Genomic DNA, 19,741 nt, shown 5'->3' with positions numbered 1-19,741 from the left:
ACCCAAATTATATATATATATATATATATATATATATATATATATATATATATATTCAAGAAGTCTAGTAGTAGTAACGTATCTGTGTAGTAAACAACTGCCAAATCAAATAAAGAAAGTACACACAATTATATTTTAACAAATATTATTCTAATTTTTCAAATGTAACTGGATGAATTATAAATAATGCATAGAAATACATGAATAAATGTTCTTCTCATTTCAAGTAAAATAACGGCTGGATTAAAAAATTAATTTCGTAACGAAATTAATTTTAGAAAAATTATTTTCACTGAAATGCCCTGCAGCTTCAAATTCAGTCCATTCAGGATGAAGTGAAAAGGCCACAATATTACATTTTTCTCATCTTCTAAAAAGAGAATTTAGTGTTGGAAGAATTCACCTATATGACTCTGGTCTCTCTGGCCGATTTTCTCTTTTGGAAACCGTCCTATGGTTTGACTTTCACAACTCAACAGTCCTGCTCTGCTGTCTATATCCTCGTCTCTCCCCCCTGTGTCAGGGTGTGGGTACATCTCACTCAAGTCAGGAAACTCGTCAGAATACCCATATTTGATTGGATGAGCTGCATCACGTGATGTGATTCACAACGCATTGGTCGGTGTTTTTCCTGCACCGCTGGAAAAAGTGCCGTAAATGCTGGAATAATTCCGCTGCACAAACAATGCCCTTCAAAATAAAATCACTTTTTTTTTTTTTTTTTTTTTGTAAGTCAAAGGCCCACGACCCACTGAAAACGGGTCCGCGACCCACTTTTGGGTCGTGACCCACCAGTTGAGAATCACTGTCATAGAGGACCAAGACCAACAATATGTGCATTCCAATACCCATACTACCATACTATTTGGTATGCCAAAAAAAGATTGAGTATATCTCAATACATAGTATGTCAAATGCAGTATCCCAAAAATACTGCATCTAGTCGCATTTTGCAGTATGCAAACCAGCATGCTTTTCTGGCAGTGCAGGTGTTCATTGTAATGAATGATATCAGTGCAACGGTGTGGCTCATAAATGTGTTTTTAATAGTTTTTGAACAATAATGGAGGTCTATGGCACATAGGAATAAGCTATATCAGGCTTTTGGGTTTGGGCTTTTTATGGCTATTTGTTAACAATAAGAAACATATAGAATACCACCAGATATATCCTTTAATTTTATTAATCCTTCTTCATTTTAGTCGAAAATCTAAGAACTGTAGATCATCAGTGGTATTATAATGTGTATGAATTTATGTAATTTTAGATGTAAAACTTGCTTTTTGTCTTTGTAGAATCAGCTGTCTGGAAACCTACTGCGGAAGTTCAAGAACAGCAACGGCTGGCAGAAGCTCTGGGTGGTCTTCACCAACTTCAGCTTGTTTTTCTACAAGTCTCACCAGGTGATGAACATTTGCTCTCAGCTTTGTTTGTCCAGCGAACACATCTCATCTCAGCCTCTCCCACGTTCGTTCCCTCCTCACTCTGTTGTGTTTACCCTCCTCTGGGCTTAAAGGCATCACATCTCTGTGTAGAATGTCAAATCGTTGTGCCATGATGGAGGCTTACAGGCTTTCCCATGCAGGTTTCTTTTTAATCGCTCTTCTTCACACTGAAACTTTTTGTGATAGACAAACTAATTATCAAGAACCAATGACTCCTCTGTTTAATTATAGGCTCTAAAAGTCAGAGACTAAGTAGATTTTAAAACGGCACAAATCATGTGTAATAAATTACTACCTAAAAGTATTGTGAAGTAGTTTAAAATATGAGAAAGTCAGCATGACAATAGATAAATATCCATGTATTAGAAAACAAAAGTTAAGCACTGATACAAAAGATCATTATACTGTATTTCTGTTAAAGGGCATGAGTTAGAGTTGAAGTTAGCAACTGAACCTGTGTAGCACACTTTGACTTTAATTTGATAAACAAATGTAGAAATGTATGATCAAAAGGACATGTCAGTATTTAGGGTTTTTGTGTTTGTGTAAAATGTTGACTGATGTTACTGTCAAACTGTTGTGTTTTATATAAAGTGGTTTAGTCTGGAGAACATCTGTCAGTGGTGGGAAGTAACTAATTAATTTTACTCATGCACTGTACTTAACTACAACTTTGAGATAGATATTTTTACTACATTTATCAGACAGTTGTAGTTACTGGTTACTTTACAAATTAAGATTTTACTTATTGGCTTGTGACCCCTTTGTAATAAATCAGTGTATAGTTGGAGACACATTCCAAAAAATGAAAACAAATTTATGTTGCAAAACGTAGTTTTTTTTTCCTTCTTTGTACTCTTGTGAATCACTTCATGACGGCTCAGATTTATCTTGTGACCCTCCGAGGGGGCCCGATCCTCAGGTTGGAAACCACTGGATTGAAATAGCTAACTGTAAATATAGTAGTTAAAACTAGCTCCACTACTACCATCTACAACCGTTTAATGCTTCTTATTGGGGAAAATTTCAAGAGCGACTGTCACTCTTGAATCGTTTGCTGATAATACATCTGTATTTTTACTTAAATTGTAGATGTAAATTATTTTAAAGGCAGGACTTTTACTTTTATGAGAGTATTTTGTTTGTATTTTGTCATTTTTACTAAGTAAAGAATACTTCTTCCACCACTGACTATGTTGCATGTTTTTCTGCTGTACCATTTTGTTGGGAGCAATTGCCTGTGTATTTGTTTTTCTTTTATTCCAAATAGTTTGTGTAATTATTAACAGACCAAAATAAGTGTTCATTGTAATTCAATGTCACGTTTTTTTCCCCTCAGGATGATTATCCATTGGCCAGCCTTCCCCTGCTGGGTTACTCGGTCACCATCCCCTCAGACTCTGAAAACATCCACAAGGAATACGTCTTCAAACTGCATTTTAAGTCCCACGTCTACTATTTCAGATCGGAGAGCGAATACACTTTTGAGAGGTACAGTGTAATCATTCAGATGCACAATTACTTGCTGTATTTGCAGTTTTGTTGAGTCCCGGTGATCAGAGGACTGATTAACAAGCTTTCTTCTGCCCGCAGGTGGATGGAGGTCATCCGCAGTGTCACAGTCCCCTCCAGCAGCGCTCGTGTCCTAAACAGCAAAGAGTCCCATCTTCACTGAAGTCGGCTCATCTTGTTTCCACACACCTCCTTCAGGTGGCATCAGTCCTTCCTGTCCCCCCCCCAAGACTCTTTGCTTTTCTTTTCTACACATATCTGGGACATTTGTACATGTGTCCATGCACATTTGGTGCTTTTTAATGCTTTAATGGTGACATGTCCGCTGGTTTAGACTGCATCAGAGACTGCATTTTTTTGGCATTTTTACTCTCAACTCTGAAACCTCTTTTTAAGGATGTCATTTTATACTGTTTTCTAATGGTCTGAACTACTTCCTATCTTTCTGGTTTTACATGTTGTCATTGGTTGTTTATAGATATTCAGCATTCTTTCTTAGATGGTTAAACTATCACTGCATTGTCATAACGTTTTTGTCTACTCTCTCATCTTATTGAAAACTGCTGCTTTGAAAATGTCCTGCAACTTCAGTGCCAAACTGGTTTATATCAATGTCCTGGACTTTTAAAATGTTGTTACATTGGGGATGAGGAGTGTCTCCTTATACTGAACACCATGACATTTTAAATCATGTTAAAACAGGCCACCCTTTAACTGTCAATGCTCTATTCAATACTGGTCCAGCACAATGTGTTCTTGTTAAAAACATAAGTGATGAAAATATTTTGTTGTATTATTATCATTACCCCAGGATTGATCACAATGTAGCCATGGGTAGCTGCCATCACAGATTAATGCCATTTCAATTCAAATTAATATTATATTCACGGAACTTTATTATATGAATACGTCTCAAACTGTTTCGCTTTTTTTTTTTTTTTTTTTTTTTTTTTTTTTTTTATTAACTAAAGTTCCCCTTCAGCTGTATGAGAAAGTGTGAGACTTGTTCACAATCATGGTATTATGAAGGTGGGTGTCATTGAAAGCTTTATGTGTAAAAGAAAATAGAAACTTTCAGTTCCAAGCGCCGTTGCCCTCACTGAACTAGGCTGCCTCCTGTATACAGAGATCTTTTCATGGGTCTAAATGAATGGAAATATGCATTTGACAGGGTTTAGCAGTGAAGCAAATGAAATAGAAAACCTTAGTTCTGCTTACAATTGCAGCTGGGTTTTCTTTTCTTTTCTTTCAAACAGAGAGCTCTTTGGAAATGAAAGCAATAAAAAAAAAAAACTTATTCAAACTTGGATTTGTGTTATTTGTGTTTTTGTTGAAGGTCAAGAGGCTGGAGTGAAGTTTTCTCTCGGAGAATATCAGTGCATGTACAGCTAGGCAGCTCTTCAGTGTGTTTACAGCTGTGACCTATAGATGGCATCATTGATTAAGACTTTCAGTTCGTTCAAGTCATAACCACAGTGCCTGTAAATGTCACATTCTTTATATTAATGTATAGTAAATACAAGCAATAGAAAGGCTTGTTTTGTTCTGTGCAGCGACTGTAATCACTCCAAAATATTTCATATAATTTAAAAATTCTTAATTTAGCTCTGTATGACAACATGGAGGTCAGATCATGGACCGTTATGCAGAAACAGTCATAAAAAATGATGTCATTTACTAATATCTAACCAGATTACATAGATAATAGTCTGTAACACTTGTGTTCCTCAGTTTCATTTTAGACGGTCTGAAAGTCATGTTCACCCTCTATTAGAAGACCAAATGTGAGAAATATGAAGATATTATTGACAAAGAGTGACGTAAAAATATGTATAAGAAAATAGTGTATTTTAGGTACCACGTCCTCTCACTAAATGAATCTGCAGAGATCTGTGAGTGTGGAGACGTACATAGTTCATTGGAACGTAAACAAGAAAAGAGCTACAGTGAGTACTTGTTATAACAAGTGTCAGGGAACCAGCTTCTATCTGGTTATTCTTTGAAAGTGTAGTTTCAGTACAATAGGTTTTCAAGTTTAGAAGGGACACATGTGAACACTCTAAGAGCATGCTCCCAACAGTTGTGATTTTTGTGGTGGTGGGAAACTATTGGTTCAGGCATTTAGCCTGTTTAAGAGCTTGCAGTCCAAAGTCCAGACCCAGCAGCTCTCACACACACACACACACACACACACACACACACACACAGTGGGCAGGCCTTTAAACCGGTAAGGGGCGGAGAGCGCTGAGGAGGCAACCAGATTATACACCTCCTGTCTGGCGATGGACGGCCAATGAGACACTTCTCAAGAGGATTCTTTATTATGACAACAATAAATCCGATGGAAGAAGACAGAGCGGCACCGAGACACTGCAGCGCGCGTTGACTTTTAAAAGCGAGAAGTATGAGATCGAGAAGTGCGAGTGAATCAGCAGCCACACCACAACATGACCAAGCTTCACACTCGCGGTGTTCACTAACGGGGATCATCGGAGAAACGGACACACCAGTGATGGTTTCCCTCTAAACCTCGCCCGTATAACTCGTGGATTGAACGGTCGTTGGTGCGCAACGATGTCTACTGCAGCGCACCCGGAGACCAGGAGATTTACGCGGGGTCTGGGTAAACCTGGCACCGCGGCTGAACTCAGGCAAAGTGTCTCTGAGGTGGTGAGGACGTCCGTGCTAGTTGTAAGTAGACCACACACACCTTAATACCTCCTCCTCCACCTTGACACCACCGCGGTCATTGTCCTCATGCCTGGTTAAACCTTTGTGAACCTGAGAATTACCTGCTTTTACGAATACTTTCAGCAAAAGCTCTGCTGACTTTAGATCAGCTGGGTGTGGGAGCACATGTGGGCTTTCTGGGGGAAAAGTATGGCATGTGTGAAAGAGAGTGATTCAGAGTGAATGAATGAAGGTGTGTGACTGGCAGAGTGATATTTAAAAAGGGGGTGGTTTGCACATTATGAAAATCCCTTGAAACTGTCTTTTACTTGCCCGTGTATATACAGGACATTTAATGCCTTTTTTTTTGCATTGATAATTGCCGCAACGTTTTTAAAGTCCTTCACTTTCATCCTCACCCAGCTGACTTTAGACCAGCTGGGTGGGTGCACATTTGGGCGTTCTGGGTTAAGAATTAAAGGTCATATTATTATTTGATTCGAAGAGAACGAATGGAGAGATTTTGTAAAATTGTAGGTAAACTATTGCATACACTCTATAGCCCAATACAACTATCTCTATTGCTTGCATTTTATTGTGCATTTACTTTTATTTGTGCGCTGTTGTTGGAAAAACTTCACTTCCACACACACTTGTTTCATTTATTCTAAGTGTCTTAGTTCCTGGAAAGTCTGTAAGGAATCAGTGCCTGGTCAGGGTGTTTTGTACTTGGTGTCATTGAGGGCATCAGTTTCGTTGAGATGACATAATGCCTCCTCTCAAGTGAAAGCATGTGGCTTCAATTTCATGCTTCAGACACACATATAAAGTGTCCAGTGACAGTGAGACAATGCTGAATTTGACCGTCCACTTTTGGAACATCTGGGCAACGAGGACCTGCAGTATGGGCTACCTCCTCAGTATCAGTTTTCCACAGAGCTCAGGAAGGAGTCGGCCCTTTTGTTGCATCCGAGTGTGTTAGGTGTTTGGTGCTCCTACTGATTGTTCCAGCTTTCCTGAAAGAAGTTGCTAGGTAACTGGAACGGACACCGTCCAGGCCCTCCGTCAGGGAAATGGAATCCTGAGTCAGGATCCCAGACATCCAACCACACCTTCGTATTATTTATTCATTCTTACGCTGGTGCACTGCCAGAGACGCCGGAGGGAGGAGACCAGAAATGGATATAAGTATGCATGTTGGGAAATCAACATGTCTAAAGTGGGCTTAACTAACTTGAAGAATCTCTCGTTGGACTTTTGTTTTTTGTGTTAGTATCAGCAGGCTTCCAGCAGTTCATTTGTTATCTGCAGATATGTGCAGGGGCGGGTTAAGAAACATTTGAATTTGTGGTCACTTTGCATCTCTTTGTAGTTGTTTTGTGTGTCTTTGTTGTTCTTCATTTGAGTCTGTACTCGGTAGGCCTATTCAGTAATCCTTAACATACCAAATACCTGTCTACTTCTGACTCAGGTTGTGAGGCACCAGTCTGATTTCAGGGGGGGCCCTGCCACCCCTTGCCATGCCTCAGGCCCTGTCTCTGGATATGTGAGCTGTAGAAGTGAACATATGGCCGTGTTGTTCAGTTGAGTGGGACAAGAATGTGACTGTACACGAGATCGCTGTCCACGCAACTCGTAATTAATTCCTCCATGAAACATGTAAATACCTCAGCAGGAATATAGAGGGATCTGTGCCAGAGATATAAAGAGGGGATTGTAGCGGTTATCACCCATTCTGATTGTTGTTTCAGCTTGGAACACACATTTTTCTGTCCTTTTTAAACTCCCAGAAACACATAATTTAGATTATAAAATACATACATGCCTACTGGTCAAGTGCACTGAGCTGCTCTCTTTCTTTCCCAACAATTGTTTTCACGTTCATGAAGGCACACACTTGCTAGAGCCTCTTTGTTTATTGTTGGAGTGTAGAGCAGAGAGACTTGTCTTGGCCAGAGCTCTCGGCTGAGCCATCCCTCTGTTCCTCCACGCTTTAGGCATGCTGGGAACACTATTGGCTCCATGATGGCTGTCATCAGCTTTGAATGTTGTGTTGATGTTGTGCTGGTGATTAACCTCGATACAACACAGGATGCTGCCAATCCAACTTTGCTTTGCATGGAATTAAAACCCGTTATTGAGTGTGTGCAGAGTTCTGTTATGCGTTTTGTCTGCAATACTCGGCATGTAAATGTCATTAATGTATCGGCTGATGGATATATAACAAATCAATGGTAGTTGGACATGTTTAGTTAGTGCATGCAGGGTATGAAATGTTGTCTCATTGTAATCAATAGTCCTAACTGCCTACCACCTAATGGTGATATACTCAGATCCTCAGTGTTCCTGCTCTGTGCCTGACCAAAGGGAGCTGTAAGCCAGACGGATGTCATTATGCAGGAGTGATGCCATTAGCCGCCCATGGCCAGTACACACAACTGACTGAGGGAAAGTGGAGGTCTCACATGTGTTGCAGAAAAGAACATTAGAATATTGACAACATGGACAACTATAAACAGATCACACATGTTGCTGCTTAACCTCGCTGTTAGACATTAAAGCTTGTTGGAAAAAGTCCCATGTTCAAGCTAAATTGGTTTGAAGCCTTTTGGGGGTATTTGTGTTTGTCTAAATGGCCAATGGACTATTTAGATTATTCTTAAACTGTTTGGCAGGTGGACAGCATTGTCTATCTTGTAGTTTCACCCAGTTACACATCTACATCAATAAGCTGAGTTAATTCATCCTCCCTTCATGCATATAATCACCCCCATTCCCTATTACAATCCATTCTCTCTCTTTTTACCTTTATTCCTGCATCATGTGACAGACTTTATTTTATAGCCTGTGTTTGCTCAAGTCAAACATTTTCAGTCATGAGCTCCAGATGCGTTGCATAGAAGATGCCGTTTGTGCAGTGATCTCACATTTGGTGAGGTCACTGCACAAACTGTGGCCTCTCCTTCAGCTTCACACGATAAAATACTCTCTTCGTTCTTCAGCCCTCTTGATCTAATCGCTGATACCTGCACACCTGTGCTTTTTTTGGCTTTTCAAGTTTTTGTAAATTGTCCCAAGATGTGGCAATTCCAGGATTACCTCGGGTGGGTGGGTGTGTCCCAGGGACACATTTTTTTTTTTCAACTTGTTTTGGCACAACGCGTTCCTTCTTTGATCGTCACTGAGTTAAAGTCATGTCCTCTCATGCAGCGAAGCCTAATTTGTTCGTCATGCCACTCAACAAATATGTGCTTGGTAGATTGAGCCTAGATCTGCCAAAATTGTAAGAAAATAACTTTTCCGCTTACTTGTGCGTTGGGAGCAGACGCCTGCTGGCTGTCACACATGCTGCCAGTCAGAAAATGGCTGGGCTGTCGGTGTTGTGTGAGGCCTAAGCAGCTTGACCTCCCTCTGTATTCCTCTGTCTGTCACTATTAGGCCTGTTGGTATCACTCTAAAAGGGTGCATAAGCTGTTACTGTAATAGTAAATGGTACTCTAGAAGAACAAACGCAGGGGGGGTAGAGATGGGAGAGCAGAGGTGTTCTCTGAATGGGTCAATAATACATGAGGCTGCTCTAGTAACCAATGAACCCATTGAGAGACTGTCTTTCTAATATGCTGTGGATTAGACAAGCCCAGAACTTTGATACCGTTCGGTACAAAACATATCAAACTTGTTTGACTTCAATATCTATGAACCACGAAGCCTTTCACTGGCTCACCGTTCAGAACATGAAACGATAAAGCCGTTTTTATGTTGCATAACAACAAGAGTTTGTCAAACTTGTTTTACACAATCATCTGTTGACAAATGTTGCCCTCTGAAAGTCATTTTCCTGAACAACCGTAAGCGTTCAATTCGCCATTTTATTAGGCACACCTAGCAAAAGCTATGCAGTCTAATACAACAGGTTATGATGTTCAGTTTTTGTTGAAACAGGTTTAGAGAGGTATTGATTCAACTGATTTTGGAGGCTTGATGCTGTTGAATTGTGTTGTGTTATACTGAAAGGTAAACTATAACAGCTGACAGGTGGATGGGGTAACATGGCTACAGTCCCCTCTTGGCATCTAAAGAGACATGACGGAAAAGCAATCAAGGGCCGCTGCTTTTCCACCTGTCAGCTGTTGTATAGTTTAGTAAATATGCGCTATTGTTCAGTCTCCTATTGTTTCTCGTTTTCAAGTTAATACTCTAAATGTGTACAGTTACTGGAATGGAAACATTTAAACCTCACAAGATACAGATATAAGTGGTTCTGCGTGGCCTGTAGAGCGAAAGGCCTCAAAGAAAGTGAGAAATAAAACACACCCATCAAACTCACTATACAATTTGTCAGTTTGTCAGTTGTGGTTATATCATCAACCAGATTTGCCACTCAGGGCTGCCGCAGTCAGAGTGGGAAGCCTGAGAGAATTCCTCAACTGAGCACTCGAAGGTTGAGATAATATAGAGCACTTTGTCAAAAACTGAAAGGATTTCCTTCATCCAGCCTTGACTGCCTCTGGTTAGTCCACATCAAGTCCTGCAGTAGCCAACTCAAGTGTTCCTATGGCCAGACAGTGCAAATGAAAACAATATCATGAAAATGAATTGCACTTGGTTCATCTCTTTGGGACAGCTGAACGTTTTTAGTTTTTACAAACCCCTCATTGTGCCAGAATGTATTTTAACCACACGTCAAAATAAATGTTAAATATGAATTTTGAGCCAAGACAGTATCCCAAGATTCGGTTTGTGGTCACATAACAAGATTATTTAACAATTTCCTGGCTCAGCGTGGGAAATGAGTAACTACTATTTCCCACCAAAAATCAGCGGAGTATGCAATTTGCCATCCATTGATTTTGCCGTTGTACACATGTCTGTGTACCTATTTCATGGTTCTTACATTCTTGTCTCATTTTGTATCTGCATTTTTCTCAAAACAGAAGAAAGATCATTGTCACCATTGCCACCACCAAGGCTCCAAAATGTTTCCATCCTGCCTGCCTGAACAGGAAGTGCCCGTGACTTCCTGTCCTTCATCTTCTTGTGGGAGAGGCAGAAGCCTGTCGTTTGCCTAGATAGAGCAAGTTTCCTGTGGCTGTATTTGGGCTGACCAGAAGTTTTAGGCAGGGCTCGCTGTTAAACCGCCCACTCTGTCTGAGTGTTCTGGCTGATGGAGCAGAGCTGTTGTGGAGGAGGTTACCATAACAGAGAGGCAGCCTGCAGAAGAGCCTGGCCAGTGGGTGTTTTCCTGTTAACAAGTGCATGACACTCTGGGATTTGTTTTACACTCACCTTCTGAGAACATATGCACTCCTCTAATCCAACAGTATTCATAATTCATAAATCAAGGCTTGTTGCTGAAGTGAAGTTTGTTTTGAAGGCAGGAATCTTTCTCTCTGACAATTTGTTTAGTTGTCCTCCTCTCTTCTCCATCCAAATGGAGAGTAGTGAGGATTAATAGAGCTGCTGGGTGGTCGATATTATGGAAGCCTTTAACGCTGCTTTGTACCAGTCTAAATCCCTCCATACATTTACAACACATCAATCTGAATCAAACTTCCATTCACATAATGCTATGGAGCCATGACTGCAGCACATTATCATCAAGTCAATTGGAGTATTGCTTTGCCTCCATCCTGGAAGCCATTACGGCTGCTATTCTCGAGTCAGTAGGGCACACTAGGAAGGCAAATCATCAAAACATGATGTGATCATAATTCATCATGCTGTTGTGTTTACAGAACATAGAACATGTAGTTGTATATTTTGACCCGGTCAAGAATCTGGAGCCAAGGTTAAGGACCACTGTTTCTTAGCTATTTGCCAAGTGAGTTTCCAATCTTAAACGCTGACAAGTAATTCAGGATATATATTGCTGCATTAAAGTGTATGCTGCAATGTTTTTAACTCCTTTACATACTGTTGGTTAGTTTAATCTACAGCAATGCATCGTATTCTATAAGATCATCGTTTGTTTTTAGTGTCGGTACAGTACGTTATTTACCTCCGAGGTGTAGTGGACTAAAAAGTAAAATATTATAGTAATATATCATATAATATAATTGTTAATGCAGCAATATATATCCTGATACACGCGCGCATTGATCTCATTCGTGCTCTCGGATTTTGACATTGATTTGCCTTCATACACACACGCACCTGTAGTGCAGCTGTGGAGGACATACTGAGCCACAGCCCTCCTTCTGTTTTCTTTTTCCTCTATGATCATTATGTGGTTTTAATCCAGTTTGCCTTCCTCTGTAAACTGATAACGACTCCGGCATCATCGTCTGTGATCTAATAAGGAACTAGATCGGAATGAATGTAATAGAGATACCATTTTACGTGTTGCTCAACAGCGTTGGTCGGTCTGTCAGTTTCGCTACCAATCTGTACTAGAATCAAATATCTCAACAATTAGATGGATTGCGATGACGTTTGGTGAACATGCCTTTTAGCATCATCTTCAGGTCAAACGTTTATTTGCAATACCTGCAAAACTAGTGACGATCCCGTCACACCCCAAGCTGCTTCTAACGGGAACATGAATGGCACCATTACAACGGCTCGGCCCACACATGAACAAGTGAATGAGAGAAATATACATCAAGTGAGAGAGGCCAGTCCAGAGTGTTGGCCAACGGCTGAGACTGGATGAGCCTTAAGCTCCAAAGGCAAAAATAATTGCTCTGCACACGGGGCTGTTTTAAGGTGCACCTACAGATTAAGCTCATGGGATTAAGCCCTGAAAAGTGCTACAGCACTCCTGACTGGAGAGTGACCAACACATCCATGTTGGCTGATGGAGAAATGTCTAGAAAGAGCAGACTAATGTCTAGCACATTTCCTTTTAAGTCCTTGTGCGTTTTTTGTGAGGTGCATTTAGTCTCCGAGCCTCCTTGATTTGTCTATAAAAGTAATGTGTACCTCCCATCCTTGACTGCATCTGACCATTAACTTGTAATTGTGGGAACACTGCTGTTAGCATGACATAGGAGATTGGAGGGTATCCTGTATGCTAACACTCTTAACCTTGTCATTATTTTTCTTCCACCCAATGGATTGCATTCTGTCCATTTTTGAATCGCTACCAATTACAGGGTTTATCCTCTCCTCTGAGTGGAGGTTCACTTTACTTGACGAGCGCGGAGTTGACTTGATTCTTTGATGTATGCTACACTTAAGTACTTTCAACCTTTTGAACTTTGATACCGTCTTATGAACTTGTGTTATTTTTAGCCACGCTAACATGCTCTAGGGATATGGCATTTGTGGTTAGTCTCTTGTGTTATTGATGCGACTCCTGGAATTCAGTGTCGAGCAAACGGCACATTCTCAGTGGGTTAATCTGCTTTGCACGCATACCTCTCCCTCTGGCCTCCTCTGAGATTGCCTCGTTGCGGTCACTGACATCCCATTCTCGCTCGCCGCACAGGTCACACCAGGATCAGCGGATGTTGGATGTGTTGTAACACAGAGGGATGGATTAGCATAACAATTAGCCAATACAAAAGCTAGTTTCCGGTTCTGCGATTTAGAGCTAAAACCATTATGAAGAATCTGTTTAAAAGAGAATACTGGCGTGTTTTAACATTTACAATTCAAGTATCACTTGACGCAGGGCAAAGGCAAATATTGGATGTATTTGTTAATGATTGTGGAGTATTTATTTGTTTTGTGTTGAGAATGGACGGCTGCTGTGAAGTCTTTGGGGAACTACTCAAAATCCCTGCTCTGTGCTGCTATCACACTGCAGAGATGAAAGTGAATGTTACCACTGAAGTTGTTATCGTTAATCTGGGATTTCCCTGGAACTTTAGGGCACTTATTTGAATTCACCCAAGACACCAAAGCAGAGGCGGGTAAATGCATCATTATCCAAGCAAGGACTCTCTGTGTATGTCCTTGACATGTCTCAAGAACCGTCCATCCGATCAACTTGACACTTGATGGTTGTATTGCCGGGGACCCAAGGAAGTGCACTGTCAAAGTTGGTGCAATTTAGTCACTTTCAATATTAATAAACTAGGTGGGGCTTTAGGGTTCTGTGGACGAAGTTGAGCATGTTGTCTGCAGCTAGTCTTTACAGGCTGCTCATTGACTTCAATTCACTTTTGATGCTTGATATGCTAACGTTACAACCGACCTCTTCTTCACTTCCTTGGTGTGCCCATTAGGGGCACACCTTAAACAGGAATTGCACTAGTTTAAGTAAATAGATAAAAGTAGAGTTCCTCAATGTGGCGTTTAGCCTTCTCTATGATGTTTCCCTGTTTCCCACAGTGCATGCTGTTAGCTTAATTAAAGAGAGACTAAATTCTCTACAGTTCTCAGCGCTCATTCTTATGGCTTTGTGCACTGTGCAGTGTGTGGATAGGACCTGCCACAGCCAGAGGGGCTAAACTCTAATGACTTTTTACCAGGCTGGCTGCATAACTGGCATTCCTCACTCTGACACACTGTAGGCTAGAGAGGGGGGGAGGGGGAGGGGCACAACCTACAGGAGGCGGTCCGATAACTGGGGGGTTTTTGGGGCAGGGTTTGCGTCTCTCACCTTTGGATTTTTATGTAAACTTTGTTTGTGGGAAGACTCCTGAAATGGTAAAAAATGGCCGTTGAAGAAGTGCTTAGATCTTTTACTTAAGACAAAGTAACAATACAACAAACCTGCCTTTAAAATCCAACTAAAGTAAAACTAAAGTGTTCAGTTTAGTTACTTTGGGTAGTTAGGTAGTTTAGTCCACTGGTTCCCAACCTAGGGGTCGGACCCCCACAGAGGGTCACAAGAGAAATCTGGGGGGTCATGAGATAAGTATTCTGGTTATATTCTGCTCCAGAAATTTGTTCAAATTTTTTGACTTTTGTCTAATCTTTGCTTTCACTGCAAAATATGAGAGACAAGGAGTTTAGAGGGGAAATCTCTCTTGGCAAAACAGTTGAGGCAAAAATGTGGGATCCACGGTTTTAATCTTTTGCAATGAAATCGTATTTTATAAGTTCACAATAAACCTTAAATGTAATTCTTACTGTCGCATTATCCAATACATCTTTACAGTACCCCTTACGTGCTGAACTTAAGTGCACTGTCCCACTGGTGGAGTCATTCTGTGTGAGGACCTGAGCACCTACAAGTTTAGACGAGCTGTCTGATGAAAAAGGAATCTTGATGAGTTGCTGTAGTCACCCATTCAAGAAAAATGTGCATTAAAAGCTGAGCTCTGTTTGTTTTGTTTTTTTCTTTTCAAGTTGAAACAAGCCCATTGTGCGCTCTCTGCCCACAATAAACAAATGAGCTCTGGTTAAAGTAACAAATCCACTGAGATTTATTTATTTATGAAAATTCTTTCACATGCCATTATATATCTGCTGACATTCAGAAAAACGAGGGCTGAAAACTGCAATAGCTTGAAGACATAAATGAAAGTCTTACACAGCAGGAAATCAAGGGAATGTGGTAATCAGTGTTTGTTTTGCTCACAGTAGAGACAGGGCTCTCCTTGGGGCTAAAGTTGTTTTTGTTCGCTCCCTGTTTGTTTTTTAGGGACTTAGCATTGTGTGGCAGGATTGTGCTGAAATGTATGTACACTGCACAGTGGCAGTGTCCCTTGCCTGGATGGATAAATACAGTTAGCTGTGTGGTGTTTATGGAGGAGCAGCAGTGTGGCTGTGCGCCTGAAGGCCTGCTCTTAATCACACTTGTTAGTGATGAACAAAGTGATCTGGGACGGTGCACTGTTGACATTCGCGGCCACACGTGATGTTGTATGATGTAAGTAGATACCCTGCATGGTGTGGAGCATCACAAACATGCAGTATGACATCTCTGTTCTTCGCTGTGCACGGTGCTGTGCAGATAAACGCCTCAGTATCCCTGACTTGACTTAATCTCCTTTCAGCGTCTCTGCTCAGTCTTTAAAAGCCGGCGACACCATCCCCCACCCACAGAGCACCGTGTTGAATTTGTTACGCTCATGTCGTTTGTATTTCTCAAAATATGGCAGAACTGTTTGTGCATTCATTTACAATTTCTTCAACATTTTCTCCCAAATATTTCACCCAGCCTTGCAGGACAAAGAAAAGTCTTGAACTTGAATTGGTGGATTCAGATTTAATTCTATTTTTCTGCCATTTTTCCGTTTCTTAACTTATGCTTTCTTAAGTGACTCACTTGAGTCTTGAAAATATCAAATCCATCTTCGTTGCTACAGCAGCCACACTGCTCGTTTTGGTATTCACCTGATCCATGATGCGAGTTAAATCTCTCAGAAAGCTAACGACACAGACAGTATCCGCAGCAAATCATGACATCTGCTGCACTTTGTATGTTTCTGCACGAGGGGCTGGTGTAAAAAAAAGTGTGCTGTTCAAGACTCAGACAGGCCATGAGTCAAAATGAGCAGTTCAATATTGACTGTCCCAGTCAAGCAGGGATGTATCCTATAACATGCGTTTCCTCTGTCAGGAAGGGTGGGGGCCTCTGAGAGGAGGAGGAGGGGGGGGGGGTGCCAGTGCACAGCTTGGTTGGCTGAGGCAGTGCCAACAAACTAACTACAACAGGAAGAAGGCGGTGTGCCATTCCTGGATCTTTTAAAAAACCATTGCACTGGTGATCCCATGAGAAAATCTGAAATAGTCTGATCTTTTAATGTTTGTGTACATCTAAATTGTCATATCAGGGAATTGAATAGGAGTGGGGAGATTGATAATACTGTATGTATGTCATCATATCACCCAACTACATCCAAGATAGATGCAGTTTCGATCACTCAACATGTTTCTGTACTTGCACAAGGCAAATGCGTTCTTTGCTCTCTGTGGAGTCGCCATCGTGGATAACAGCTTCTTGTTACTGTTTGCGGCCTCCCTGGGGAGCCGTGTCGTATAGTATTACAGTTAAACCCGCTGCCACTTTAGCGGTACAGGTGCACGGACATGCGTAAATCTCCTCGTCTATCCTCCGTTTCCTTTGATTGTCAGCAGCGCTCATTGAACCAGCCTCAAGAGGATTTCCACTGATTATAAACAAAGAGCCAACTGAGATTATCTGATTCTTAAGGGTTCCCAAACTCCTGCCTCCCCCCCAGTTATCCCCACCCTGTCTCCCTGCAACACAGCGTCTTCAAGTCGCTACCAGACCAGAAAAAAGTGGTTGGATGATCTTGAATTAATGTGTATAAAAGATGCATTATTTTTGATTTTCTTTCCCTGATTTAATTACCTCCCGTTTTCTGTTCCATTGTGCTTTTCTTGTGTCTCATCCTATTTGTCTTTGGTTCCACTTTCGCATTACATCCTGTCTCACGCTGTTCTGCAGTTTAGAGGCTATTAAGATTAATCCACCCTCTCACTACGTCTCAGACGTACACCTCCCTTTCCATACTTCCTGCTAGTTCACCCTTTCTTCCCTCACCTGACACCTTGTACACATTTTGTGCATACAGTATCGTGCTTCTGTGAGGCAACTGCTTGTACTTAATCTGCTCAGTAATCTGCTCAACCTGCTTTCATTGTGGGATATTTGAGTAAATCCGTTTCCTCGGACTGTTTGAGGATATTATCTATGAGCTGCTCCAAACAAAAAGCAATGAACCAGGATTAACCTTGAACTGCTGATTGCTCTTTTTGTTCACTAACAAGCAGCCATACTTAATGTGTAATCTAGCTGTTAATGACCAGCCTTTCTTAAGTCAACTGAAGCCTGCAATTACCGGTATATAGATTTAGCATACGTAAAATGTATCAGTTTAAGTTTAAGTTTAAATACTTATATTTACATGTATTACATTCTGTGAATCAATATTAATATATGCTGTCATAAAATGCTTCACTTATAAATGAGTTACTCGATTCCCACTTCACGCTTTTACATCTAAATCATGTCAAATTGATGACGTTAACCTCAGTAATAGAAGGAAATGTTTCATTACCACACAGACACAAGCTATAACTGTGTGGTTTAGTTCCAGCCTCTAAAACAATGTTAGGCCTCTTCTTGACTAACGGAGTGTAGCTGTTTTGCCACACGTCGTGTTTTGCCACACGTGGGGGGCCAGTAAGGGCTTGTTTCAGGATCTCACAGCTGGCAGCTTCCGCGCTGCATGTCAGAGCCTGAACATGATGACAGCACTCCCTCCAGTACCTCCTTCACACCTGGTGGCTTTGCCACTGACCTGACGAAGGTTGTTTGGATCAAATCACACACCGCTATAAGTGATGACAGCTTGACATCGAGGTAACATGCTTTTACTCGGTGCAAAACCTGGATGTTTTGGTTTCCTGCCTTCTTCTGAATAGGCATCAACAGAAGCTAGTTAGAAGTTCAGTCATCACTCTGTGTGTCAGTGTTATCACTAAGCCCATGTAAGCCTTAGGAGGAAGCAGTTCAACCTCTGTTTATGATTTGAATGAGTTTTTAGGGCTGTGAAAATACTGTTAGCCGGCTGCTTGTAACTCTCTCTTCCACGTTGAGTCCAGTCTATATTACCTTCTCTTTCTGCTTCCTGTATAGCTTGTTGAGTGTGGGGAATGATTGTTTTCACACTGAGCTGCTGGAAATGACACATACGTGACAAACAATGGCTGCATTGTACCAATAGACAATCTGAGTGCAGGGGGGGAAGTGTTCATCTGTTTCGTCACACAGTGGTCACTGAATAACGGACCATCACTTTAATCTACAGGGTTTTATGACTATGCATAAATAAGCCATGAAGCTTGTTTGTTTTGTTTTTTGCTGTCATTTAATGATATATATTTCTTCATGATGATAATAGAATAAATATTGTAATAGATGCTTTTTAGTGTAGTATCATCCTGTGCCTGTAGGTGGCAGTGACGGCATTCATACATTGTTCATTCATACATTGTACTATTGCATAGATCGAGCCTCTCGATATGCTCTGTGTGTGTGTGGGTCTTATGTGTATACACACATGTGGATGAACAGCATATGAAGCTGCAATGCGATATGAAGCTCCCCCCGTGGCTGTTTTATTGTGTGTTGTGCAGCAAGTTATCGTCCGCTTTCCTAAGAAAACCAAACGACTGCATGTTGTTTCAGTTTAGTGATGCACTGACAGCATGAATAAGCAAATTTTTAATGAGATTACTCTGTGTTGTGTAGAGTGAAGCCAAAACAAAGTTGGCAGGGGTAAGAGGGTGACTGCGGGCCCTCAGGGCTTGGCTCTGCTTCAGTCCTTCTCTGCTCGTGCTGCAGCAGAGGCTGTGGAAAGGCACTGCTTCATTATTAACATCTATCAATGATAAACTGAACCCACCGCAGCAACCTCACTGCAGATCCAACAGAGCTGCACTCCACTTAGGAACACAGATAGGGTACAGGGCGTGTGTGTGTGTTTGTGTTCATACTATGGCCTGTGTCCTATACTTATTCTGTGCCTGGTGACCCCGCTACAAAGAACAGGAAGCAGTACCCCTCAGGAGAATGGGTCATTTTCTTCTCCTGGGATAAATAAACCATCCCAAAATACCAAGTAAAAGGAAGAGGATGTGGCCCTCGTGTATTTGGTTTGTACCATTTTAAGAGGGACAGGATAACCTGGTGTCAACTCCAGGTCAAAGAGAGGCTTAAGTTTAATCCTGGACAACATTCGTCACATGAAACAAGTCCTATGCAGTGCACTACGTCGTCCGTTGTTATGTGGGAAGTATTTTGGGGTTGTAATGTAAACTTCTGCATCTAAAATGTGAAACATTTGGCTTATTGAAATCCCAGGCCTAGCTTTAGCCCACCCACGTCTGTAACTGTACCCACATAACTTTTCTCTCAAACAAACTCTTGAGAAAGCAATTCTAACTTTTATTCTAAGCGGCCGACTTGACATTCTCAAAAACCTCTGGAGGGTTAATGGAGCTCCGTAGCTTTGTGCTCCTTCAATACAGTTTTTACTTCTTCATTTGTGTTGTTTAACTTTGGCGGAGGTCAGCATTACTCTGACAAAATATCCTCAAAAAATGTCCTGTGTTTAGGAGTTTTGATTGGGTTTGAAGGACAGTGGGCAGAGAGAGGCGGCTTTTGTTATGGCAGTGTTTATACACACACACACACGCGCGCACACACACACACACACACACACACACACACACACACACACACACAC

The 19,741-nt window shown here is 41.3% G+C and overlaps 2 protein-coding genes across 7 annotated transcripts in view; both read left to right on the top strand.

Annotated features, from left to right (window-relative positions):
- Window positions 1–4,519, top strand: part of LOC116389544 (FERM, ARHGEF and pleckstrin domain-containing protein 1) — a 52,051-nt gene extending 47,532 nt beyond the window's left edge. For 2 of the 3 annotated variants that reach the window (XM_031858286.1, XM_031858285.1), the window contains exons 25-27: window positions 1,296–1,403; window positions 2,785–2,936; window positions 3,039–4,519. In XM_031858286.1, coding sequence (XP_031714146.1) covers window positions 1,296–1,403; window positions 2,785–2,936; window positions 3,039–3,120 — 342 coding nt within the window. In that variant the 3' untranslated portion in view covers window positions 3,121–4,519. The remainder of the gene's footprint in view (window positions 1–1,295; window positions 1,404–2,784; window positions 2,937–3,038) is intronic. The other variant, XM_031858288.1, reaches the window with a different exon arrangement.
- A 703-nt stretch (window positions 4,520–5,222) lies between these two features.
- zmp:0000001200 (dedicator of cytokinesis protein 9) overlaps window positions 5,223–19,741 on the top strand; it is a 71,873-nt gene continuing 57,354 nt past the window's right edge. For all 4 annotated transcript variants that reach the window (XM_031858411.1, XM_031858404.1, XM_031858401.1 and 1 more), the window contains exon 1: window positions 5,223–5,648. In XM_031858411.1, coding sequence (XP_031714271.1) covers window positions 5,532–5,648 — 117 coding nt within the window. In that variant the 5' untranslated portion in view covers window positions 5,223–5,531. The remainder of the gene's footprint in view (window positions 5,649–19,741) is intronic.

Source organism: Anarrhichthys ocellatus, unplaced genomic scaffold (genome assembly GCF_004355925.1).
Source record: "Anarrhichthys ocellatus isolate YVR2014 unplaced genomic scaffold, GSC_Weel_1.0 scaffold20, whole genome shotgun sequence".
Classification (NCBI taxonomy): Eukaryota; Metazoa; Chordata; class Actinopteri; order Perciformes; family Anarhichadidae; genus Anarrhichthys; species Anarrhichthys ocellatus.
This window is presented reverse-complemented; position numbering and strand designations above follow the sequence as displayed.